Source organism: Protomyctophum parallelum (assembly GCF_964188405.1).
Source record: "Protomyctophum parallelum genome assembly, chromosome: 1".
NCBI lineage: Eukaryota > Metazoa > Chordata > Actinopteri > Myctophiformes > Myctophidae > Protomyctophum > Protomyctophum parallelum.
In genome coordinates, this window is record NC_139697.1 from 56983185 (window position 1) to 57010973 (window position 27789).

The 27789-nt window shown below is 48.5% G+C and overlaps 1 protein-coding gene across 3 annotated transcripts in view; it reads right to left on the bottom strand.

Annotated features, from left to right (window-relative positions):
• cadm2a (cell adhesion molecule 2a) overlaps positions 1 to 27789 on the bottom strand; it is a 415145-nt gene that overhangs the window by 3236 nt on the left and 384120 nt on the right. For all 3 annotated transcript variants that reach the window (XM_083777571.1, XM_083777570.1, XM_083777572.1), the window contains one exon: positions 26196 to 26309. In XM_083777571.1, the coding sequence (XP_083633697.1) occupies positions 26196 to 26309 (114 nt within the window). The remainder of the gene's footprint in view (positions 1 to 26195; positions 26310 to 27789) is intronic.

A 27789-nucleotide genomic window follows, 5' to 3' on the forward strand; every position in this document is an offset into this window, starting at 1 on the left:
CGAGCGGGCGCGGTGGAAAACAACAACATCAGGGCCGGACCGCCGCGGGGATGCGGAGCGGCGTGTCAGGAGCTGCCGGGTCACACCTCACACCCAAACCACATCAAAGAGGGAATTTATACAGTCATAACATATTGAATAAAAAATAACATATACACAAGGTTAGCCCTTTTCTGTCTGGTGGAGAACACATAAACATATCTCAGGACAGAGAGGTCACCTTGGTCACCATACACAGTGGTGTGTTGTTGTAGTGGGAATGGAAGACAATATTGAATGAATAGTATTATCATTTATAACAGACAGTCCACATGGCACCTCATCACATTACACTTCAGTGCCGTGACCATATTCACATTCAACACGCCTTACCAGGGCCCTGCCATATAGCTGTGTGTGTGTGTGTGTGTGTGTGTGTGTGTGTGTGTGTGTGCACGTGTGAGCGCGACTGCGCGTGCGTGTTTTGTGCACGTGTGCGTGAGAGAGAGAGAGAGAGAGTGTATCGATGATGAGTAATGTGTGCTCCACTATATGTTTACGTACTGTAGATATGCAAATGTGTGTTTAAATATTAATGTGAAACTATATAAACATGAGTTGAACGTGTGTGTTCATGGCAGTGCACTCACTGTACTCCATCTGCACATCTATCTATACTGTATATACGGTGGCACACTGACACCACATAAACAAGCTGCAACACGGTATGGTGTTGTGTCTGACGTCCCACCATGTGACTGGCATGAACAGCTGGGCTCTCTGTCGCTCTGGAGTCACCCCTCGCTTTATGCCACGAGATGCACTCATGCGTGGGCCACACGCACACATTTGCGCACACACACACACACACACACACGCACACACTGCATGCATGCACGGATTGCACGCGCAAAGCCTGGCTGTGCAGTGGTCATGGTTGGTCGGTAGTGTGAAGAGAACAGGCATGTCCCATTGCCTTCAGCCAGCAAGGTGACGACCATTTAACCCATTCTGACCTGAGATCAGATTCATACGAGGTTTCCGTTGACACACACTGGTCTGATTAACCCATTCTGATCTGAGATCAGATTCTAGAAATGTCAGTCGCTCTTCGATTTTTCAAAAATAGCAGACCTACAAGCTCGTATCGCGCCACTCGGTGGCGCGATATGAGCTTGTAGATCTGCTATTTTTCAATAGCTAAAGCATAACATGATGCTGACACCAAAATGGGTGCCCGTTCAGAATGGGTTAAGCCCCCCCCCCCCCCTTTCTTACTCCCCTGAACTTGAATGCAGCATTTTAAGTTGAAACAATTGCAGTAATCTATCTGTGCCGTACGCCACATCTCCAGTAAAACGTATACTTAATTGAGCTGGATGGGAGGTCAAATCCAAAGTTATCGTAGAAATCCATATAGTCAAATCCATAGCTATGGTATGACAAACTATAAATCCATAGTCAAATACTGTACATATCAAGGTAGAAATCCATAGTCATGGTAGAAATCCATGGTGAAATCCATAGTGATGGTACAAATCATTAGTCAAATCATATCATAGGCCAATTCAATGCCAATCAAATAATTCCCGTGGCACACACAGACACACAAAGCTGAGCATAAGAGGGAATAGCACTGTAGTACATAAACATACCGCAGCATGCTCTCTCTCTCTCTCTCTGCCTCTGAGCAGTGCAGTGTGTAGATTCCAGTGGTCCCATAGCCCGAGGGGGCGAGGCCATCGACTGACACTTTGATTGATTACGCCAAAACATTTCTGAGCTATAAGCTTAGCAAGAAAGTTAGCTATGAAGCCACGGAATGACGTATTTCAATGAATGTCGCCCCTCTAATGCAATGGTGATCAATGTGCCATATTAGGGAGATCAGGCATCAAGTTCCCTGATTGGTCCATTCAACCCATTAGCTTCTTGGATTGGTCAAACGTCATGTGAACATTTGTATCTTTGTACCAATATAACTGTTGCAATGCGACTCTAGTCTACTACTGGTGAAATGTATTGGACTATGTTTATTCACGAGGCAAGATTCAGTTACATCAACGTTAGTGCTAGTGTCTACAATGCTACACTGGACGTTTCATCTGAATGGAGGAACACGCAGAGATTTCCATGCTTGTGTTGCAGTTGGGCACAAGGTGTACTACTTTAAAGCACACAGTAACAAATCGGACAGGGTTCACATGGATGTGCACGTTTTCAACACAGTGACTTTACTCTGGGAGAAGTCGCCTCGACTGTTGACAAAATCAGAAGATCCCCTTGAGGTTCCCTCCAAGGTTCCCGCCAGGCTCGCCCGATACACAACTGTCCTGATAGGACATACCATATACCTCTGGGGGTGGAGAGATATTTACTCACAGAAGAACATCAGTGTCCTTTTTGGATTTGATGTCGACACCCACAGATGGTTCAAGCCGAAGGTTTCTGGGACTGTTCCAGAGACGAATCGTAGCTACGCAGTCTGTGTCTTAGGGAAGATAATTTATATATATGGAGGACACGACTGGACTCGACACCCTAATGGCCTCTACAAGTTGGACACCAGCACAATGTCGTTTTGTTCAATTAACACCAGAGGCAGTCCACCAGTTGAGTCATGGTATCTTTCTGCCACTATCATTGGGACAAAGATGTTTGTTTGTAATTATTGGGGAAGGGATGCCATCAGAGTGTTTGACACAGAGACCGACACCTGGCTAAAAGCACATTCTGCACAACAACCCAGCTGTTGTTATGAAAAGGCACTTGCCTACAATGGAGAGCTGTAAATGTTTGGTGGCCACAACTGGAAACAGGACTCCAAATATCTGTAGATACATCCCAGAGAGTGTCTCCTGGAAGAAGGTTGAGCCGAAGGGGAACGGCCCGGGTCCAATATCTAGTATGTGCTGTTGCATTGTCGGAGATCGTATGCTTTTCAATGGGGTTAAGAACATGAATGATGACCTGTACATCTTAGACGACCTGTAATGTATCGGTACTCGGTATCGGTGAGTACTAAAAATGAAGTACTTCAATTTTTTATCGGGCACGCACGCACACACACACGCACACGCACACGCACACGCACACGCACACACACACACACACACACACACACACACACACACACACACACACACACACACACGCACGCTATATGGCAGGGCCCGAGTGGACCCGAGTGGTAGGCTACAGGAGAAGATAGGAGAGGTACAGGAGAAGAGAGGTACAGGAGAAGAGAGGTACAGGAGAAGATAGGAGAGGTACAGGAGAAGAGAGGTACAGGAGAAGAGAGGTACAGGAGAAGATAGGAGAGGTACAGGAGAAGAGAGGTACAGGAGAAGAGAGGTACAGGAGAAGATAGGAGAGGTACAGGAGAAGAGAGGTACAGGAGAAGAGAGGTACAGGAGAAGAGAGGTACAGGAGAAGAGAGGAGAGGAGAAGACGGGCTATACTTCTTTTTATGGATAGAGAACACATTATCTTTTAATAAGGGCACGGCCATTCCTCTCCCCGTGATTTAATATTAGAGTGTGGAAGAGCAAACTCCTCGTTCAATATTTATAATAGTCTCCTTGTCGCCCGGGCCCTTTAATAAATAAAACGAGTCTTCTGCTTTGGCTGAAACAAAAACGTGCTATTCCCAAACCAACCCCATGTACTGTACTGTATGTCCTCGTCTGATTCGTTTCACTTACTCTGGCACAGTCGGTGCATTCAGGGTCAACAGGAAACATGGGGAAGTAATATCAGCTGTGAATTCAACTGTTCAGCTTTGGCTCACAAGGAGACGCACCGTTAGCGGTTATCCCATTCTGACCTGAGATCAGATTCATACGAGGTTTCCGCCGGACACACACTGGTCTGATGAACCCATTCTGACCTGAGATCAGATTAAAAAAATGTCAGTCGCTCTTCGATTTTTCAAAAATAGCAGACCTACAAGCTCGTATCGCGCCACTCGGTGGCGCGATATGAGCTTGTAGATCTGCTATTTTTAAATAGCTAAAGTATAACATGATGCTGACACCAAAATGAAATGGGTGCCCGGTCAGAATGGGTTATTGTTTTCCGTGAATGTTTTCGTGGTGTCTGCGCACGTGCACATGAGTGCGTGTGTGCGTGTGTATGTGTGAGTGAGAGAGAGTTTCTGCCGGACGTACTGGAATTCGATTATGTGCAGTGGAGCCTAAACCCAACTTTGCACCAGTTGATTTCACTGGGAAGGTACCCCTTAACTTGCAAGTGTCAGGATTTGTGTGCTGCATAACAGACCCCTCCGCTGCGCGTCGGGTCTGCCTACGCCCCCCAGCCATTGTAAAATAACCAGTAACCTGAGACCTCTTGTGGCTTATTGCTTAAATGCACACTCCCTCGAGGCCAAGGAAAAACCTTTGCCCTGCAAATTTTTCACATCTGCCATTTATAGCATCACCAAGAGGCCGACATTTGTAAAACATTTTTTACTCCAGATTCTGTTCGAAAATCCCGCACATCGTTACACAGCCTCAAATCATGAACGCAGCGTGCAATTTATGTGAAAGTCTTCACGCACTTTCCTACTAGGCTGAGGAATAAATCCCACCCTTTTCACATTGACCTGTTATAGTGCCACCAACAGGTGGATTTTAGCAAAACACATTTTTGCAACAAAATGCCTCAAATCATCCAAATGCCATCAAAGGCGCAAGAGGAAATGGCACCCTATTGACATTGGCGTATTATAGCACCACCAGGAGGCCACAATGACCTGGCCTGGTGGAGACCTGTTCCCCGAGTTAGACATGATCTTCTCCCTTCGCCAACTTTAGGAGCAGTACAGAGAACAGCAGATATCCCTACATGTATTCATCACTTTCACTGACCTCATTTTTATCTAAGGCTTTTGATCTGGTCAGCAGGGAAGGACTTTTCCAGATTCTCCCAAAGATGGATGTCAAATCATTTTATTAATTCTTTCTATGGAAAAATAATGATATTGTGGACTTGTTCTCACCATATTATTGTATGGTGAGTGTTTGGTGTGGTTACATGCCTTCATAAAGCCCATTTTGATATTATTGTATGGTGAGTGTTTGGTGTGGTTGCATGCCTTCACAAAGCCCATGTTGATATTATTGTATGGTGAGTGTTTGGTGTGGTTGCATGCCTTCACAAAGCCCATTTTGATATTATTGTATGGTGAGTGTTTGGTGTGGTTGCATGCCTTCACAAAGCCCATTTTGATATTATTGTATGGTGAGTGTTTGGTGTGGTTGCATGCCTTCACAAAGCCCATGTTGACATACGATGGCCTTTCCATTATGTACACAGCTCAGACCGTACAGGCTGCGGTCGTATGGATTATGGAGGATGGTCACATATCTCCAAAGACCTTCACTATGGAGAAGTGGTAAATGTGAGAGTGTGAGAACAGTGCAACAAAGACGTCTGTAAGAGAGAAACAAGAAGGCCCTTGAGATTGATATGAAGTCCTGGGAGACTCTTGCATCTGACCGTATGAGCAGGAGAAGCAAACACCTCTTGGCAGGACCAAAGAGACACTGCAGCAGATAAACAAACACCTCATGGCAGGACCAAAGAGACACTGCAGCAGATAAACAAACACCTCATGGCAGGACCAAAGAGACACTGCAGCAGATAAGAGGGCCTGCAGAAAAGAGCACAACAACGTAGACAGACCAACAACCACCCGCCTCGACTGTTATCAACCGATATCAGCCAGTAGGTTACTTATCAAGACCATGCAATGGAGCCTTGAGTTCTAGTAGGCTCTACTGGAGCCTATACTATACTGGCTGCGATTAGGAAGCACGGAAGTGAAATTACTGCCGCCGAAGCGAAAACATTGTGAAAGTGACCTGGGCTCTCTGAGGTGAGGCTAGGGGACTTACGTGGCCGGTTAAGACTGATGTTAGGGTTAGATTTAGGGTTAGGGTAATAGTCAGACAGCGCAACATCAGGACGTCTCCGTGCAGTCAGTAGGCTCTGACCATAGCAGAGATAACAACAGGCAAACGTTGATCGCAATAAAAAACATATTCTACATTCTCTCTAAAGTAGTAGAAGTGTAGACTTTTTGTAAATTAAGTAATGCAGATGATTTTGAAGTCATAGAGCGTAACATGAAATGGTTTCATTTTACGCTGTCAAGAGTTAAAGATCTACAGTATAAGGGTCCATTTGGTTACCAACTTTGCATCATTTAGCTGGGATAACAGTGGCTGATACATGACATGAAATGACAGAGGACCGTTTGCAAGGTAAATGCATAATAATGCTTATTTCAAATCTGTGATCGCCCGTGTGCACGTGCGGCCAACATAGCCCCACTAGTTAAAATCACACCTGTGTGAAGCGAGCGGTGCAACTGTACGGTGTGGCGGTCCCGTGGGGTCCCCGCAACATCCAAACCCCCAGGGGCGGCCCGGTTCCGGCGAGCCGCCGTGTGTCCGAAACCGTCGAGAAATGACAGAGTTACCGTGTTGCAGCTTTCGGACATACACAGAGACAGGGACAGAGACAGAGACAGAGACAGGGACAGAGACAGGGACAGGGACAGGGACAGAGACAGAGACAGAGACAGAGACAGAGACAGAGACAGAGACAGAGACAGAGACAGAGACAGAGACAGGGACAGGGACAGAGACAGAGACAGGGACAGGGACAGGGACATACTATACATACACACATAGCCGCGTAATGGCGCGGAAGAAACGCTCAAAACATCCACAGCACAGCTCTGCAACATGGTGGTTCAGCGTCAACTGTGTTTATAGAACCGTGAAACTTTAACGATGGAAAACTAAACAATCGTTAGCCACTGGCTGATTCCGAAGACGCATACCGTATAGCATTGGAGGTGTAATGAGGCGGGTAAATTATGTTATTAGCAGCATTATCAGTTCAAGTTAAAAGAAAAAGCTCATTTAGCCCATCATCAGGACCTCAGCTGGGAGTGGGTGGGGGACATGGATGACAGACACCATGGGAGACCAGGGTGAGAAAGCATGAAGGCCCCAATCCCTGCTGGCATCCAGTCAATACAGCCTTTTCAAGTGCACGCATGCATGCACGCACGCACGCACGTGGCCACAGATCAGACTGTTATGTTGATTGTAGTCAACAGGCAGCACTGTGTGGAGTGTGTGTGTGTGTGTGTGTGTGTGTGTGTGTGTGTGTGTGTGTGTGTGTGTGTCATGATTTCCAAAATGTGGGAAAGTAAAAGTGTTATCTCAAACACGCTCACCACAGGGATGTCACATGTAAGCCTCAGGTCAGGTCAGTCATTCGTCTCAGAAAGCCTGTTCCGTTGGAAGGTCAAAATTAATGGTCAAACCCTTGGGGACACAATAATGTCACCCGATGTCGGATGTTTATGTACGAAAGATTTGCACTTCCATTTTGCAGAAGGAAGAAAGAAAGAAAGAAAGAAAGAAAGAAAGAAAGAAAGAAAGAAAGAAAGGGCCTGTCTTTGTAATTCCATTCTGTCTGTGAAAGCCACCTTTTTAAAGGAACGGAACTAGTGTCCTCAAATCCACCATATCAGCATACACTTCAGAAGCTCCTTCTCCCAGACCCACTCTGCTAAATCAGTAAACAGTGAAACTCTGCCCTTGAAGTATCCTTTTTTTTTCCATTGGAAGAGTTTTCTTTCCACCATCTCAGACAGAGGCCCTGTGAATCACCCTTCAGCTGCTCAGATCAATACATCCTCCACTGAGCTTAAACATGGGCTTTTTAGAGCGGAATTGTCTAGTGTGTGTGTGTGTGTGTGTGTGTGTGTGTGTGTGTGTGTGTGTGTGTGTGTGTGTGTGTGCGCGCGCGCGTGCGCATGTAAAAAACAACGGTGAGAATTCAAGTTAATGTGAAGTCTTCTCACTGGGTGGATTTTGAAATCAAATCGGGCAATTACTATATGTACAGTAGTACATCAATGTCGAAAAAATGATGTCACATGATTACACTGGATAATTATGTGGAACACTTGACTTGGCAGAGGGGGCTCTGAGGCAGGGGGGGGGGGGGGAGCCCCCAGAGAGAGGAACAAGAGGAAAGAAATGAAACAGTGCCTACAGACTTCCACTTATTCAACGAGTCAATTAAGCCCAACTTTTTGGCTGAGACTGGAAATTTAGCAATTTGCATCTAATGCCTGCACTTGTAAGCAGGATGGAGCAGTCCCCGGAGACAGGCAGCTCAGTAATGCTAGTAACACATGGGTGAACATTGAGCTGTGCCGTTTGGAAAAGCACCGACACAAGACTACATGCACACTGTACAGCAGTGGCTCTCAAAGCGGGCTCCGGGGGTTCCAGGAGGACACCCAGCAACAGTTGAACCCATTCTGACCTGAGATCAGATTCATACGAGGTTTCCACTGGACACACACTGGTCTGATTAAACTAGGGCTGTCAAAGTTAACGCACTATTAACTAGTTAACTCACAATCCTTTTAACGGCATTTTCTTTTTTTTTACGCGCGATTAACGCACTGTGAAGTTTGACAGAATGGTTGAGAGACGCATGGCAATTTTACACTGAAGAGTTGAATAATTGTTAAACAGCTGCATTACTTAAGTTAATTTAAGTCTACACAATTAGAAAACATGTTATTTTGATCAACATGGCCTGTTTATCTCTCGTAATGGTACCATTGGCCAACATCCATACAGTTCTTTTTTTTTTTTTTTTTTTATATATTTTTTTTGCGGCTTACGCCTTTTATTGATTTTTGAAGGGACAGACAGTAGGCTGACAGGAAACGGGAGAGAGATGGGGGGATGACATGCAGTAAAGGCCGTGTCGGGTCCGGGAGTCGAACCCGCGGCACACTGCGACTGGATCACCAGTCCGGTGCCCAGACCGTTACGCTACGGCCTGGGCCATCCATACAGTTCTTTAGTTTGGGTCTGGAAGGCTAAATGTCATCAAATGGCGGTCCGTGGCTCAAATGCAGAATAAATAATGGACCTTGGTATGAAAAATCTTGAAAACCACTGATTTAAGGTATATTTAGAACGGATAAAAAATATGCGATTAATTTGCGATTAATCACAGTTAACTATGGACAATCATGCGATTAATCTGATTAAATATTTTAATCGATTGACAGCCCTAGTTTAAACACTTAAGCTATCTACAAGCTCACAATGTGTCGTGATGCGACCTGTGAGCTTTTAAATAAAATAATCTTCTCTTAAGGGGTCCCTGGCAGGACATCTTTTCAAAGAGGGTCCGTGGCCTAATACGTAACCTATCAATTTGGAAGTCCCTGACATGAACGCGTGCGTGCGTGCGTGCGTGCGTGCCTGCGTGCCTGCGTGCGTGCGTGAGTTTGTGCATGTGTGTGCGTGTGTGTGTGCTTGTGTGTGCATGTTTTGTGCTTGTGTGTATGTACGTGTATGCGAAATGTGTTTGTGCTATGGGCATGCCGTGGGCATTAGCACAAGTTAAAATGTGTCCCATTGTGTGTGTGTGTGTGTGTGTGTGTGTGTGTGTGTGTGTGTGTGTGTGTGTGTGTGCTTGCGTGCATGTTTAGGGGGGAGTGAGCCATTCCACTATGTGGTCAGAGTGGATTAATTTGAATTTGAAAACAAATTACTTCTGCTAATCTTTCAATAAACCCAAATTGTGCACTGGGGGAAACACTATCTTGAATATTTAAATACCCCCCTCCCCAGAGAAAGAAGAGATTGTGGTCAGCAGTGTAAAACATGAGGTTATAAGCAATGTGGAATAATTAATCATGTGAATTCATTAAGTTGCATGCAAGTATACCAGCAATACGTTCAATTTCCCTGCAGATCTGAAACCTTTGGACACGGTGCTAAAAGCAACCTCAGCACAGTAAAAGTATAGGAATACCACTATGTGAAAATACTCGGTTACAAGAAATAGGCCTGTATTTAAAATGTTACTTGAGTAAAAGTACAGACTAAAGTACCGGTATCTGTATCAAAATACTTGCAGTTAAGTTACCCACACACTGCCATCTTGCACTGTATAAGTGCCTGCCAACTTAAACTTGAGGTTTGGAATGGATTTTTTTCTTTCTCTTCGCATTTTTTATTTTAGATATTCATCAAACATGAAGGGCAAAATGTTAATGTTGACCTGTACTTTTCTTATCTTATTATCATCATCCCACATCCTGCCTTTATTTGCCCTGGGTGACTTGAGTGATAACCCCACGGCTTGAGCTAAAAGGGAGCTAATCAGTCAGTGCAAGCTAAAGTGCCATGTCAGTGAGAGACCTTGTAGTGCCAAGACCTCAACAATACAATACCTGAGTGGGCATTGCTGGCCAAGTGGTTAAGGCACATACCACTCTAATATAGCCTTCACAGCGAGTCGTGGGTTCGATTCCCCAGCCTGAGGACCATTGCTGTGTATCACTCCTCATCTCTCCCTCCCTGTTTCCTATCTCTCGCTCTACTGCTATCAATAAAGGTAGAAAAGCACAAAGAATATATAAAACAATGCCTAGGTGATCTACATTTGTCTCTAATTATTTTTGGTGACTATACAGCTGCCTAATTCATATTTCCTGTGAATACCTGCAGTACATTTCTCACAACCAGGGAACGTCTGAGGATAAACGAAGGATGGAGGCAGAAGGTATAGCTATATTCTACACAGAGATAAGTGCTCTTGGATGAAACAAGATGGCGTCATCACCGCAATAAATATCATTCCCCTGGGGGAACAAGAAAGGGAAATGAATAAAAATCAAATAAAAGCTCATTTCAGCAAATTAAGACCTCCTGTGCTGTGCGTAATGCGTGCGTGCGAGTACACTTCAGGGTTACTCAAAGTGTCCTCTGCCATTGGGGTGTAATGAATAGAGGGGCTATTACATGTAATTCATAACACCGGCCCTGAGATCTAATGATTTCTCTCTTTTTTTTTCTGTTCTACGCTTTACTCCAAATTGTTGCTATAATTCTCCCCTGGAGCGACTTAATGTGGCAGGTCATCAATAAGCTCGCCCAGCGTAAAGTGGAAGGACCTTTGCATTATGTTTTAATTCCTTGTGCGCTCCTTAGAGTTTTGCTATTAACCCATTCTGAACGGGCACCCATTTTGGTGTTGGCATCATGTTATGCTTTAGCTATTGAAAAATAGCAGATCTACAAGCTCATATCGCGCCACCGAGTGGCGCGATACGAGCTTGTAGGTCTGCTATTTTTGAAAAAAATCGAAGAACGACTGACATTTTTAGAATCTGATCTCAGGTCAGAATTGGTTCGTCAGACCGGCGTGTGTCCAGTGGAAACCTCGTATGAATCTGATCTCAGGTCAGAATGTGTTAAGAGCAGGGAGCAGAAAGAGAGAAAAAAGAAACCAGACTGAGGAAGCTATATGGCACTCAGAACGTGTTCAATATTTAACCATCCTCCTTGCCCTCCTGGGAAAGTCTGCGACCGGAACTTAGCCTTTACAGTTTAAACACATCAGCCAAGCGGATTCCCGGGATGCCGGGCCCGAGAGAGAGGAGGTCCCTGGCTCGTCTCATGGCCTGGCATGCCGCCTCCATTTATATCCGGATCGATAGCAAATGGAACCAAGCCGTTAAGAATCCCCTCCCAGGAATTATAGTTGCTCTGCCGTCTATTTAGCCTTTAACAAAGGCTTTACCCTCGGTCTCCTGCAGCTCTGAAGAGAGTGAACATGGGGTTAAAGACATAAAGAAAGCATTGCTTGGTGGAGAAATGTGTGCCTTTTCAATTTGTTACCGATTCCTATAAAGCCAACGGCACCAACTTGTAAATGAAGTGAAAGGACAGCAAATCGATACTCAATCAAAATCTGCGTTGACCTTTTTCACCTTGTGAGCTATTTGCTAATTAATGGCAGCAATCAGCTGTATTGTATTCCACATTATATATAGGGTCTACTGTATATGGAGGAAATATTATTTTCTAATTGATTTTTATTTCCTCTGCTCAGGACTTAACGCATTTTGGGCGGGAACCCCTTTTGGTGTTTTAAACATCGTTATAATTTAGCTATTGAAAAATAGCAGATCTACAAGCTCATACAAGCTCTACGAGCTTGTAGGTCTGCTATTTTTGAAAAATCGTGAAAATATTTATTTCAGAAAACTGGAGGATTTAGGTCAGGCCTAAATGGGTTAAGGATAAAAGTGTGTGGGTCGTTTATGGGTTGCATGGCATCTGACATTGGTACCATATAGTGACTGAACGTGTGGACATGTAGTTTGGTTTGATTGTGTGGGGCTTGTCTTCATAGTTGTCTTCATTTAAGACAGGTATGTTAAAATAATTTGAAGTCTATCTTCAGATGAATGGGTGGGTGGCTGTGCTTGTATTTTGTCAGTATAGAATGGGAAGATCTTACAGTAGCAAGGCCGTAGTTATAGTTATAAGGGAGAGTTTGTCATATTTTGTAAGTTCTACATAATGCTGAATTCAATCTGCACATCATTTGCACACATCCTGTGCATATCCTTGCTCGATCTATAACCTATTCTGACCGGGCACCCATTTTGGTGTTAGCATTGTGTCGTGCTTTAGCTATTTAAAAATAGCAGATCTACAAGCTCATATCGCGCCACCGAGTGGCGCGATACGAGCTTGTAGGTCTGCTATTTTTGAAAAATCGAAGAACGACTGACATTTTTAGAATCTGATCTCAGGTCAAATGGGTTCATCAGACCAGTGTGTGACCAGTGGAAACCTCGTATGAATCTGATCTCAGGTCAGAATGGGATAATACACCTGTTGTATCTGCAGACTTTGAACTATATGCACCTTTTATTAATCCCTGACCAATCCTTTTCCGACACAGCTCACGTGGCCCCAATCCCTCACGTCACCCGAACCCCACGCACGTGCATCAGATCAATCTCCTATTGAAGGGAAGAGACCAGACCAAAGGCTCTCTCTGTTTCCGTGTTCACTGCCGAGAACACAGTGAACTGTAAAGCACTGAGCTGCACTGGTTCATGGATCCGCCACAGTAACCTCCAGACAGATTGACAGCTCGAACAAAAACACAAGCGAGTCCAGGTGGCCGTCAGCCTCTCTGCTATATGACACGGGGACAAGTCGGTGACATTCTCTGTGTTCCAACAGTGTACAGAGTCTCAAGGTTGTAATTGCATTTGTTTAGTTCTTACTCTCCTCTTTGCCTTTTCCCTTTCTCGCAGGAACGAGCCAAAAGGACCCTGGGGAAAAAAGTACATTACCTCTCTCTCTCTCTCTCTCTCTCTCGCTCTCTCTCTCGAAGGAGGTAGATCGTTTTTTTCTTCTGCTGTCTTTATGGCAGACAGAGACTCTAGGCGTGACTAATCGCCGTCGCCACATTGGCGGCCAGGTTCTCTCTCTCTCTCTCTCTCTCTCTCTCTCTCTCTCTCTCTCTCTCTCTCTCTCGCTCCAGGACAGTATCGGCTATAAGGTCCGGCTGTGGCCACTGTGGACACTGATTACAAGAAGTGAATCGTAAATATTTTAAATAGCACCGAAAAACCCTCTATGTTTTATTCAACCTCTCGGCGGAGGAAGGTCGGAGCTAATTTGCAAGCCATAAAAATGCGTTTGGCAGATTTTCAACGGGAACTCGGCGGATGGAGGGAGGGAGGAGCGTGCAACGGAGTCAGGGTTCTGATGACATTGTATAGCCCTCATGATACTTGGCAGAAGAGTTATTACCGCCATTAAGGCTGGCTGGGCAATGGGGATAATGTGTGTGTGTGTGTGCGCACGTGCGTGCGTGCGTGCATGCTCACGTGCGGGCGTGCGTGCATGTGCGCGTGCATGCATGCATGCGTGCGTGCGTGCGTCTGAGATACACAGAGGTTAGCCTGAGCTAATTTAGTGTTAGGTTTCTGGTGTAGAGGGGCGGGTCGCGGCAGATATTTGCGCAACGCCCTGATTGGATCTCACCAATCTGTCCGTCACCCCCGGCCCCTCCTCTCCCCCCTGGTGCAGCGCTACGTCACATCATTTGGAGCGACGCCCACCCGGAAGGGTTGACTCCCACTTTTAGACCAGAGCGGCCAATGCGTTCCTCCAGGCTTTCATTTTCTGCGCCGACGAAAATGAAAGCCTGGTACCGAGGCTACACAGAGGTAGTCACCCTCTTGTATGTGTGTGTGTGTGTGTGTGTGTGTGTGTGTGTGTGTGTGTGTGTGTGTGTGTGTGTGAGTGTGATGTAAACTACTTGTGTTCATATTTGGAAGCCTCGGTAATGTCCACAAATCAGTCGTGAGGGGCCTGCAGATTGCAGGCATGCAATGTGTGTGTGTGTGTGTGTGTGTGTGTGTGTGTGTGTGTGTGTGTGTGTGTGTGTGTGCGCGCACATGTGTCAATAGTTTATGAATAAGCATGCATGTGATGTGTATAGAAAAAAGGCATGTGTGCATGATCAGCTCTTTATTAACACACTGAATCACAGACACTGCAGTGACTTTGACCTTGTATGGATTATATGGATGTTACAGTACACATGTGTACAGTATACGATGTGGTGTGGTGCGTTTGAGCGTTAATGGGATTCAACATTAAGTGAATGTAAGGATGCAACATTGAATAGAGTGATATAACGACTGATGAGGTCCGTTGCGAATGCACTGAGGTTTTCTACAGTATGAGCCAGGACTGGATAATTAACCGCAAATATATAAAAAAAAATATTTAGAGCCCACAACCGACTTAATTTTGCTCATAATAGGTTAATCGAATAACCAAGAAGTTTGTAATATTATATTATTTTTATATACTGTATATATCATACTAAAATTCTAACAATGTCTGAGTGTGTGTCCGTGTGTGTGTGTAGAAACAGTGCCGTAACTCCTTACTGCCTGCACCAATCACTCCCTCGATTTGATATTATTAATTAATTTATTAGTAAATTACAAACACACCCGGGCGCAGTACCCTTCACAGCCACAAGGGGGGGGGGGGGCAAATATCTCCCAATGGGTAAGGACTAGTATATATAAATGATGAAAATATTCTAATTCTTAAAACGCTAAGTCTGATTAAGCACTTACAGTAGCACTCACAATGAAATGCAATTGTCCCTTTATTAATTATTGTTCATTAATCGTAACCAAGGCAAAAGTGTTAAATAATGGTGATATTGATATGAGGTCGTATCAGTCCTACTATGGGCCAAAACCAGACGAGGTGTCAGTGTCAACGCCCCCCCGTGCACACCACGCCTCATGGAGCAGGCATAAATCAGTATCGCACGCACGCACGCACACAGCAACCCTAATATTTCCCACAAAATCACAAAAAAAGGGTCTCTACGATTTCACATAAAAAAAAATAGTTATAACCTGGCTTATTTTAATACATATTATAGCCTTTCAAATCCAAGTGAAAACACACCAAAGATCACATCCAGAGATGGTCAGCAAAACATTGTTTAAAAAACATCATGGTTCTCTTTTCCACATACAGCAGACAGCAAAGTAAAAAAAAAAAAGGGTGACAGACAGCTACACGAAATGCAATTTTCCAAGTGCCTGCCATCTGTATAAGGGATATAAATATTACAAGAGGAAGTGACAAGCGCGGCAGTCTGCATTTTGTGCTGGAAATAAAAAATCTAATTTCAGTGTGTGTACACCAGGGATGCATTTTAACCCATTCTGACCGGGCACCCATTTTGGTGTCAGCATCATGTCGTGCTTTAGCTATTGAAAAATAGCAGATCTACAAGCTCATATCGCGCCACCGAGTGGCGCGATACGAGCTTGTAGGTCTGCTATTTTTGAAAAATCGAAGAACGACTGACATTTTTAGAATCTGATCTCAGGTCAGAATGGGTTCATCAGACCAGTGTGTGTCCGGCGGAAACCTCGTATGAATCTGATCTCAGGTCAGAATGGGTTAATGTCAGGTGTAAATCTAAAACAGCTAAATCATGTCTGGAGCCAATCCAAGCCAGGTGTGAAACGGGCTCACAGCGACACGCTCTCTACGGCCCGGCAGCACATCTGCCCAGGCCCAATCAGAAGCCCCGGCACGCGGTTACATGTTGGCGCAGTCGTTAGCACTGTCGCCTCACAGGCTGGAATGTCCGGGGTTCGATTCCCACCGGGGACGCTGTGGGCACTGGGGGGCGTGTTCTCTCCTCCGTGTCATCAGCGCCCATACCCTAGGTGGGGTTGGCGAAAGGGCCTTTCTGTCCGGAGTTTGCATGTTCTCCCTTTTGTGCCCTAGGGTAGGTACCCTCACGAAAAACGTGCCTCCCCCTGGTCAGCCTGGTTGGAATAACGTCCACGCACTACGTCCTAGCGGGGAAACGCTGTCAGGTGATAAGAAACTCTGGGTTACTTTAGTAACCTCAGTTTATCAAGCGAATCGAGCGAGAGAATCGCCTAAGGGTGGCGCCATTTCCATGGTGCCAACACAGAATAAATCCATATACTCACGAAACAATACTGATTGGGTCGTGCAGCTGTCTGTCACGGTTGTAGCTGCAAGCTCCGCCCCAGAGCCTATAAAGCAGCGCACAGCCGGACGACGTCATTCCTATCAACCAGTCCTTTTTCTGTGCTTTTTTCTAAGCAAGAAGGGTAGTAAGGGCGATTCTCTCGCTCGATTCGCTTGATAAACTGAGGTTACTAAAGTAACCCAGAGTTTATCTAAGCTCATCTCGCTCAAGAATCGCCTAAGGGTGTACATAAACCCCCCGTATCACTACCACCAGTTGAAAAGGAGGCCCGACCCGGGACCCCTCCCCCAGCAGTCCCCTGCCCGTGGGGAGAAGGAAAGGCAAGGAGGCTATCTGGACCACAGGCCCAGTAGACAAGAACCTACCTAAGGAGCTAGCCAGTGAAAACTGTCTAAGCACTCAGACGCGGGCTGATGGTTCCCCATCTCATATGCCCTAGGCTCTATCTCCTGAAGTGCGCGTGTGTGACCGTTGTTCCCAACTGTCCCATCACCTAGCGGCAGCTCCCAGAACGGCGTGAGCAATTCCAAGAGATGCCACGTCCAAGTTATAGTACGTGGCGAAAGTCGAAGGGGACGACCAACTCGCCGCCGTACACACATCCTGAAGTGATGCTCCCTTCGCAAGAGCCCAGGATGCAGACATGCCTCTCGTAGAGTGAGCCCGCAAACCCTCCGGGGGTTGTGTACCACTCTCGGCATAGGTCAACTGTATGGCTTCCACAACCCATTGTGAAAGTCTCACCTTGGTTATGGGATTCCCCCTTCTCTGAGGGTCCCATGCGACAAACAACTGATTGCCCTTCCTAAAGGCAGCAGTCCTGTCTACATACAGTTTCAGCGCCCTGACCGGACAGAGACTGTTCAGCCTCTCGTCTTCCGCCGATGCGAAAGGGGGCGGGTGGAAAGCTGCCAAGTCTACCGGAGTACATCCGGAAGGAAAATTCTTGGGCAGGAACGACAGGTTCGGCCTGAGCGAAACCCTGGTACCGTTCCCACTAAATCTCATGCAGCTTGGACTCACCGAGAGCGCATGCATGTCACTAGATCGCTTCGCTGTAGTCAAGGCGACCAGCAGGGCAGTCTTAAGTGAGAGAAACTTCAAACCCACCGTGTCCAGCGGTTCGAAGGGGGCTCTCGACAGGGCGTGCAGTACCAAGGTCAGATCCCAGGAGGGAACTAAGGATCTAGATACCGGCCGAGCACGCTTGACACCCCTCATGAACTGTCGAATCAATAAGTTCTCACTTATTGGTCTGTTGTCCATACCCACATGGTAGGCCGATATGGCCGCCAGATTGAGTTTCACTGAGGAGTTCCCCAAGTGTCTATCCAACAATTCTTGCAAGAAGGTTAGGATAAGAACCACCGAGGCCTGAAAAGGAACGGCCCGTTCCGGCCTCGCCGCACACCAGCGCATAAACACGTTCCAAGCCGTGTTGTACCGCTGTCTAGTCGAAGGGGCCCTGGCCCCCAAGATCGTCTCAATGACTCTAGGGGGCAAGCCTGTGGCTATTAGAGTCGACCCCTCACCGGCCACACCCAGAGGTCTAAGTCCTGTGGGCGCGGATGGAATATCTCGCGACCCGCCTGGGTAAGCAGATCCCTCCACAGAGGGAGCTGCCAAGGCTGGTCGTAGAGGAGGGGAAAAATGTCCTGTCTCCAGGACCCTCGGGCTGGAGCCACTAGTAGCACGTTCGAGCCCTGAACCCTCACCCTGGCTAAGGTGAAGGGAATCAGCTCTAGTGGAGGGAAGGCATAGAGTAGGCCCCGAGGCCACCGATGTGCCATCGCGTCCAGTCCCAAAGTTGGCGAGCCTGTCAGGGAGAAAAAGAGTGGACACTTCTTGTTCTCGTCTGTAGCGAACAGGTCTGCCACCGGAGTCCCGAACCTGTCCCAGATCTGTTCCACTACACCCGGGTGTAGGGACCAGTTGCCGTAACGGAGGGGACCTCTGGACAACAGGTCTGCACCCGCGTTCAGTAGTCCCGGGACGTGGCAGGCTGTCAGTGACAGAAGACGCCCGTCGCACCAAGTCAAAAGCCTGTATGCCAACGTGTGCAGGCGTAAGGACCTCAGTCCACCCTGCCTGTTGATGTAGCACATCGTTGTCGTGTTGTCGGTACGGACGAGGACATGACAACCCCGTATGAGCGGCTCGAACGCTTGCAGCGCGAGGAAGACCGCTAGGAGTTCCAGATAATTGATGTGGGCGGACCTCAAGGTTCCATCCCATATCCCTCTGGCCGACCTGCCTTCGTGGGTGGCCCCCCACCCACTCAGGCTCGCGTCCGTAGTGACGACCTTCCTGGTCAACGGTAAACCAAGGGGGACTCCCTCCGTCAGGATCCGTCTGTCCGACCACCATCTCAGGGCGAGCGTGCATTCCCCGGAGATTGTCACTCGCCGCGAGAGGAATCTGGTGGGCACCCGTAGAGACCTCAACCAGCGCTGAAAGGGTCTCATGTGGAGTCTGCCCAACCGCACCAGGGAGATGGCCGACGCCATCAGTCCCGCCATACGTAGGCAGATTCTGAGTGGCAGTCTGTGTCCTCTCTGGAACAGGGCCACGCACTTCAGGAAGGCGTCGATCCTCTCCGGGCTCAACCGAGCCGTGAAGGAGACTGAATCCAGTGCTATGCCTATGAAGTTGATCGACTGGGCGGGCACCATAACACTCTTCTCGTGATTTATGGTGAACCCTAGGGAGGACATATGGGACACCACCCGAGTGGTGTTCCATAGTGCCTCCTGTGGCGAGCCTGCGCTCAGAAGCCAGTCGTCGATGTAGCTCGCTACACGTAGACCTCGTCGCCGCAGAGGGGCCAGAGCCGTCTCTGTGCATTTGACGAACACCCTGGGGCTCAGGGACATCCCGAAGGGGAGAACCGTGTATTCGTACACCTTCCCCTTGAAACCAAACCTCAGGAACTTCCTGTGAGGTGGGTAGATAGGGATGTGAAAGTAGGCGTCTTTCAGGTCTATAGATGTGAACCAGTCGTCCATGCGTATAGAGCGCACAAGAGACTTGGCTGTCAGCATCTTGAAGCGGAAGGACTTGAGGTACCGATTGAGAGCTCGTAGGTCCATGATTGGACGCAGCCCCCCCCCCTTCTTCTTGACCAGGAAGTAGCGTGAGTAAAACCCGCTGCGACTCTGGCTCAGGGGTACCTCTCTGACAGCCTTCTTCTCCAGCAGAGAGTTGATCTCCTGCTGGAGAACCTGACCCGCTTCGCCGCGTGCATCGGAGTAGAGGATTTCTCCGAATGCAGGGGGTCTCATAGCGAACTGGAGCCTGTAACCTCTCGCTATGGTGCGGAGAACCCAAGGAGACGCTCCGCACAGTTCCCACTGTGTCAGGCGACGCGCAAGGGGGTTCTCCATCGCCAGGGGAGCGCGTCGTCGCGCAGGGCTGGCGCCCCCTGGTGGACCAGAGAAAATTTCGGCATGACCCGTCCTGCCAGTGGCGTTTAGGCCCGCCACAAGGCCAAGGTCCCGCCCCACTGTGTCGGAGAGCCCGGGGGCTACTCCTGGCAGTGGGTTCATGTCCCCCCGATGTTGTTGTTGTTGTTTTGTTTTTAATGGCATCAAGGCCTTTATTACAGGAAAATAAACATTTACAACATTTGGAACAACAACATTCTGATGAACGGCCGCACCCGTGGTGACGCTCCGCATCATGAGCCGCCGCCTCTTCCTGGGCGGTCTGAGTGTGGGAAGGACACTCGAATCCAGGCTCGGGGGGGGAGGGGAGACGTCTGGTCTCGTCTCCCCTGGGACGGGGACGGTGTCACTTGTTCTGCGGCTCCCGACGGCCTCTGCCCTGGCCTCGTCTGGGGCCATGGGTTGGTTGGCCGCGGCCACGCCCAGCCGGGCGTCTGTCACGGCTGGGGGCGTTGGCCGAGGTACCGGACGGTGCCTGCTGGTCTCCTGTCCTCTCCCGGCGGGGCTTGGAGCTAGAGCGACCACCCCTACCACCGCTGGTGCGTTGGGGTTGGCGTGTAGGTGGGCGGGAGGACTGGCGCGAAGGCTGGCGCGTACGCTGAGCCGGAGCGGCGTAGGCAGCAAGGGTCTCACGACCCTTCTTCTGGCCTTCCCAGGTCAGAGCCAGCTCCTCCAGTGTCCCCTCGAAGAGGCCACCAGGCTTGATGGGCGCCTTCCGGAGCTTCGCCTTGGTCTCTGCAGGCAGGTCTGGAGAGACGTCGAGCCATCTGTCCCTCTCCGCCATGATGGAGAGAGTCATAGCTCTCCCCACCTGCTCTGTGACGGTGTGGACGAAGTCTACAGACTCGTCATGGAGACGACGAACCTCTGCCATCTGCTCTGGAGATGGGGAGTCCCCCATTTCCAGCAGCAGGCTCGTGAGAGACCCCTGCAGCAGGAGGGCGGCATTGAGGTGCTTGCCAGCCGATGCCAAATGTGTGTAGAGCCTCCCATTGGCTGCGGAAGCCTCCCTGTCCTTCCTATCTGTCAGGACTGGGTCCTTGGACAGTGGGGTGACATGGGAGGAGGAGGGGTCTAGGAGGAAGGCCGCCATGATCCTGTCGATGGCCGGCATCTTGTCGAGGCCCACCGTGGGCATGTCCTCAGTGTCCAGGGAGAGGCCCACGCGGCGCGGCATGGGGAGCGGTGTCAGCGGCTCCTTCCACATGGCTGTCAGGTGGGCTTTGAAACCTTGGGCCAAGGGAAGTTTGACTCGAGGGACCGGTTTGGCGGTCTGTCTGAGGCGTGATCCCCATTCCTCTTCCTCTGGTGGAGGGGGCGCCGCTGTTGGCCATGCACGGCCACACCTGATGGCCGCCACCATGAACACCTCCACAATGTCTGCCTTGTCCAGAGGGAGGAGATCCAGTGGAGGGAGGTTGTCCGGGTCCGCTTGGTCGGTGTCCGGTAGGTCACCGAAGCGTACGTCACGGTCCAGGATGACGTCGGGGTCAGAGGACCTGTCGTCCTCGTCGTCGGAGTACACCTCGTCGAGGACCGTGAAATCCTCCGTATGGGGATCCTGGTATGAGGGCAGGTCGTCTCGAGGATCCACCTCTTCCATCTCCTCGCCCCAGTTGTCGTTAATACGCTGTGGGGGATAGACATCACTGGCGGAGCTGCCGGCCGTTCCGGCTCTAGCAGCACCGGCGGAGCCGTAGTAAGTGTCAGGACTGCGGGCCCTTCCGGCTCTGTCAGTCCAGGCGTTGGTGAAGGACGCGGCCGGCTGGCGACGTCTAGGCGCCGGTTGTGGTCTGGCCCGTGCGTCCTCGCAGGGCTCCTCCTCGTAACGGAGGGATGGGGCCCTCTTCGTCGCTATCCTGGGCGCCTTCCTGGTCGGTGATTTAGACCCAAAGGTCAAATCCCGTCCCGTGACCGTTGCCGTAGGGCGGGCCTTAGGCTTGGTCACAGTGGAGCCGGACTTGGCAGGGATCCTACCACTGGGAGTAGGAAGGGAGGGCCAAGGATCAACGGCAGGGCGGGACAGGGTAGCTCTGAGGTCAGGACCTCCATCGCTGGGGGCACGGTGGCACAGTTGGTAGTGCTGTCGCCTCACAGCTAGAAGGTCCTGGGTTCGATTCCCGCTCGGGACGCTGTGGGCGCTGGCGGCGTGTTTCCTCCTCCGCGTCATCAGTGCCCATACCCGAAGGCGGGGTTGGCGAAAGGGCCTTTCTGTGTGGAGTTTGCATGTTCTCCCCGTGTCCCCTAGGGTAGGTACCCTCACAAAAACATGCAGTAATCCTGGTCTCTAAACTGCCTCCCCCTGGCCAGCCGGGGCGCCTGATGGAGGGGAAAGGAACTGGTTGGAATAACGTGTTCCTTCCACGCGCTACGTCCAACCAGGGAAACTCCCCCCTGTCAGGTGTAAAGGAGCAACTTGGACACTCAGGCATGAAGGAAGCATGAGTTCAAGTCCGTTGCTCTCCCCAGGTTGGCGGAGGGTGTGTAGAGCCCAGGATCACATTAGATAATTGACACAGGGGTGAAAAATGGGTTACAAAATCGTGGGATAAAAATTATAAAAGAAAGGACCTCCATCGCTGTTAGGGCCCCGGACGGGGTTGTCAGCGATCCTTCTGAAGTGTGCGCCGACCCGTGAGAGGCGGCGGCCCTTGTCCTTAGTAGTGAGGACAAGGCAGCATGGACAGAAACCATGTGTCTCGAAGGCCTGACGAGCGTGCTCAAGGCCTAAACAGAACATGCACGAAGTGTGCGGGTCGTCTGACGCCAGGGTTCTGTTACAGGTACGACTGAAACAGATCCGCTCACGGTCCTCCTGGGTCTGGTCGTGCCGCGTAGTGTCACTGCCAGTAGCCATGTTGACTAGTGTCGTTTTTCAACTATCCACTGAGGTGTAAAGAGGCTAGAAAAAACCAACCAGGGTCTTCCGACACAAGGAGAGAGTTTCGTAGGCCAAGCGCAGTGTTCTCCAGAGGTCTGGAGAAAAGTAGCTAGAATCCGCTAGATTCCGCTATAAGTAGCTAGAAGTCGCTAGAATATAGCCACAAAGTCGCTAGGTGTAGCCAGATGACGTTAGAAGTCACTATAAACAGCTACAGAAACACACACCAAGAGCCAGGGGCAGTCAACAGTAGCTAGAAGCAACAGGAGTAGCTGATAGCAGCTAGAGGAGGCTAGAAGTAGCCAGAGGGCAGCTAGATAGTAGCTAGCTAGTAGCTAGGGCCTTTCGGCACGGAGCAACGTGCGTCGCCGATCTAGCGCTAGGCCTTGCGGCCGTGTGGGAGCCTGTGATAGCCGAGGAACGGGCTTCAGAGCCGACGGGGTCTGACGACACAACGTGGCGGGAAAGAACGTGGGTCAGCGCGGGCCGAGGGAGTCTGTGAAAACTGCGTTTTAGCTAGTAGGGTCCCTCAAGGTTTCCGACGATAGTGTAGAGAAAACAGGGGAGAAAACAGAGCTAACTGGGGTTGCAAAGCGGAGGTTTATCAACTCACCGTTAGCAGAGCAGTGCAGGTTGACTTCCGCGGGTCGCCGGGCTGAGCTTCTTTCCGACGAGCGGCTGTGTCTTGTCTATCGTCGGCTGGCTCTTGTTCCACGGTCCAGGCAGGGCTTCGCGGCTAACGCGAGGTCTCCCGACACTGGTTAGGCTGAGCCACAGCTAAGCTAGCGTTTGTCAACAGCTAGGCTAAAGCTAAGCTAGTGTTAGCCAAGGCTAACGGGGCTATGTCCGAGAGGCTTCACAGCACTGACAGGAAAAAAAACCCTTTTTTTGTTTCTGAAACTTACTGCGTTTCGTTCTCGTGAGTGTAAGACCACCGGGTTTCCACCGCGAATTCCAGGGTACAAGTGAAGCACTCGTCCAGGGGGAATAATAGTCTCAACGGAGTTATGGAAGTGGTAGTCTTAGAAAATCTGTGTTAGCGCAGAAAAAGGCAGGAATGACGTCGTCCGGCTGTGCGCTGCTTTATAGGCTCTGGGGCGGAGCTTGCAGCTACAACCGTGACAGACAGCTGCACGACCCAATCAGTATTGTTTCGTGAGTATATGGATTTATTCTGTGTTGGCACCATGGAAATGGCGCCACCCTTAGGCGATTCTTGAGCGAGATGAGCTTAGATAAACAGCCTGCTCACTCCTCATGCATTGAAAGAAGCATGAGCACATTTTTCACTTGAGTAAAAGTTGAATTGGCATCAAGTACCAAAGGTAAAAGTAAAATTAGTTAAAAGTTAAATAATGCCATAGTGTAGTAAAAAAGCACAATAGTTGCATCTGAGATGCAGTGGATAGAAGTATAAAGCATTGAAAAGATCGTCAGTGCAAAGTCAGAAACAGAACAACGTCAGTGAGAAATGGAGGGATTTGCCTCCAAGGTGTCCTAAATATGAATTCTATTCAGATTCCCTGAATAGATAGAGTTCTTCTTCTGGACAACTTCATTTCAGTTAGCAAAGCATTATTTAGCAAGGCTAATTCTAACTGCAGGGAAGACATTTTCAGAAAATCTTTAGTTAAAGATCAGGAAAAGCATGAAAGAGCTGGAATCTGTATCTATATATACTTCCCATCACTGCCTCTGGGACACGCAGTCCCAGAGGTCAGTTGTCACAGCAGCTAATGAGGCTTGTTGAGATCAGAGACAAAAAGACAACCTTCTTAAGTTCTTGGATCTCAAAGAGTGCCATTAAGAGCAGTAGAAGATCAATTATGGCTGTGGTCTTAACAAAGCGCCTAGAGCTTTTATACATCTGATGAGCTAACTATAGATCTCTTTCGTTCTATTTAAAAATAATATGTCATCCTCACCTGTGAAGTTAGTTTTGTTCACAGAACACAGCTTTGCTCATTATATTGTCATCTAAAAAGTCAGTTAGCTGATGCTTTTATCATGCACAGGAAAAACAAGCAAAAAAAACACCTCTGTGTTAATTTAAAGACGCTGTTAAATGATCTTAAATGTTCATTGTTAAAAAGTTAAAGTTATGGCAATGCCCTGACAGTGAAGACAGATAGAGAGTGGTGGAGAACAGAGGGTATAGTTGAAGAGAAGAGAGGGTATAGTTGAAGAGAAGAGAGGGTATAGTTGAAGGAAAGGCAGATGGAGACGGCAGGCGAGAGAGAGAGAGAGCGACAATTAAGAAGAAAGGCCAGTCAGTGGTCAGCAGCTGGCCGTGCTGCTGGCTGTCCACCTCAGCTGGTGCATTTCCTCTGAGCGCCATGAGATCTTTATTAGGAGACAAAGTGCACATCCCGCGTGTGGGAAGACAAAAAGGTGCACGGGAGTGGTTTGCTTTCAAGCGGAGCCAGTCACGCGGCCTGGTAATAAATCAAATAGACGCTTTGAAAGCAGACACAGTGTTGTGTTCGGCGACCAGGGAGGGAGGAAGCGAAGGCGGTCGTCTTAGATCCCACCGCCCGCCTCCCTCCCTCCCTCCCTCCGAACCCCCAGCATCCACCGCCTCAGACACCAGGAGAAGAGTTTCCGTTGCACATCACTACATTATACTGTACATATATACAATGAGTACATCAAGCAGGATGGAGGTGTGCGCCCGTTGACGGCGCAGTGATCAACAGCATTGCTGAAGCCCGATATACAGTACAGTACTGTAGCTACAGAATGTACGGTATCAGAAATCAGAATGCATCTCTAGGAGATGCAGGGGACAGGAGAGGGAGGAGGAAGGAGTGTATAAAATACAATGCCGCAAAGCATAATGGTGGAACGGCTGGAAGGAGCCACTGAAGCACTTTGAAATGAGGAGGACTTGAAAGAAAGCATTGTTGGTAGATAGATGAAAATACCGTGGATGGACGGGAAATTCAAAGCAGTATGCCGGAGAAAGGAGAGTGGAGGAGATGCATGAGAGGACAGCAGAGCTCCTTCTGGGAGACTCTAGGACTCTTACTTACGTAAAGCTGCACAGAGGGAGAGACGATGGCGAGAGAGAGAGAGTTTATAATGAAACAACACGCAGCGTGGAGACAAGTGGGTGGAAAATGAAAGAGGGCAGAACACAGGGCCGTGTCTGTCTGTCTGTCTGTCTGTCTGTCTGTCTGTCACATTTTCAGTGGCACCTCTCAATTAAACGCACCCGCAGGAGGAACATATAAGGGGGAGGTACAGTACGTGGGGGGCTGGGGAAGAAAAAGATCTGCGCGAGCTGCAGAGGAAGGAGCTCCAGTGTCATGAGGTGAAAGTCAGACGAGGTGCGGAGAGGAGAGTGCAGCAGGGTGTGTGTGTGTGTGTGTGTGTGTGTGTGTGTGCGTGTGTGTGTGTGCGTGTGTGTGTGTGTGTGTGTGAGGGGGTCAGCAGCAGTAGTACAGTACCTGTGTCTCGAGTACCAGGGGGGTCTGAGGCCTGGGGGTCTAACAGTGTGGTAGTATCTGGAGGAGTGGTATGGGGGAGGGTGGTGGTGGATGGAGGCAGGGTGGTGGGGACGTCTGGTGAGAGGACACGACAGACACACACACGCACACACACACACACACACGCACACAAAGAAATAACACAACACAAAACCACATTGGGACTGTTAGGCTAAAACAATGATGTAGTAAATGGAACAAAAAAAAAGTCTAAGTGTGTATGTATATATATATATATATTATATATATATATGGTATATACATATACTTATAAATCAACATAGCGGGGAAATTAAAAATGTTAAAATCACATGATAAATTAGCATACAAAACAACATGAACGTATAGGTATGTAGGAGCACATCCTAAAACAGAAAACGTGAATTATCGTTAATCAAATGAACACAGGACAAAAAAACGATCATCAACCGCCATGTTTTTCTCTTATTGGGCTACAATTGCCGATACTGTGATCTTGATAGCTTACAATAATATAGTCAGAGTAGAGCATTTTGTAATTCAGTTCACTGGGAAGCTGTGCTGAATCACTGCACAAACACTGCCCACTATGATTCAGTGTGGATCTGGGTCAAGGTTCTATATACACTATAAACAAATCTTAAAAGCCAGACTAGACACCAAGCTCACCCAGAAGCTGGATTTGAATGACCTGCGCACTGTATTCATTGGCTGCAGATTTTGCCTTTGACCTTTGACCTTTACTAGTCTGTACCATGTAATGCTTGAGGCGAAAGATACTTCTTTATGAGGCAAGCGTTCAGAAGGTCACGAGATGGTGAATAAATGTTGGACTATTTCAAAGCTCTGTTTCCTCCACTGCTGGGGGAGAGAGAGAGCAACATTTTGGAAGAATAACAGAAAAGCAGGGCAGGTTGTCTGATACGCCAGGGCCGAGGTTAACCCATTCTGAACGGGCACCCATTTTGGTGTCAGCATCATGTTATGCTTTAGCTATTTAAAAATAGCAGATCTACAAGCTCATATCGCGCCACCGAGTGGCGCGATACGAGCTTGTAGGTCTGCTATTTTTGAAAAATCAAAGAGCGACTGACATTTTTAGAATCTGATCTCAGGTCAGAATGGGTTCATCAGACCAGTGTGTGTCCGGCGGAAACCTCGTATGAATCTGATCTCAGGTCAGAATAGGTTAAGCTACACAGACATTTGACAGACTTTAGAGTTGCTGCTTGCTCAGAGCACAATGTATAGTAATGTATCAATGTATAATTCATTGTGTGCAGCCTGTATGAGCACAGCTCCCAAACAGTTTGTATTTGCCTGCATTCCAATAATGTCTTGTCGGGTGAGACTTACCTCCTAATTTACACCAACGAGAGCTCCTTTTTCATTCAGAGATTTTTCATTTGAATTACTGGTCCATTTGGTTCAAGCTGTCCACTCTCTGAGTTACTCTGAGTTACAGACCTGCAAGTGTCAATTTGGACCCCCTGAAGGAACCCTTTCTATGCAACCTTCAACCGATACCAATGACCTTCTTCGGAAGGTGAACTGAACAATGTTCAGCTAACCGAAC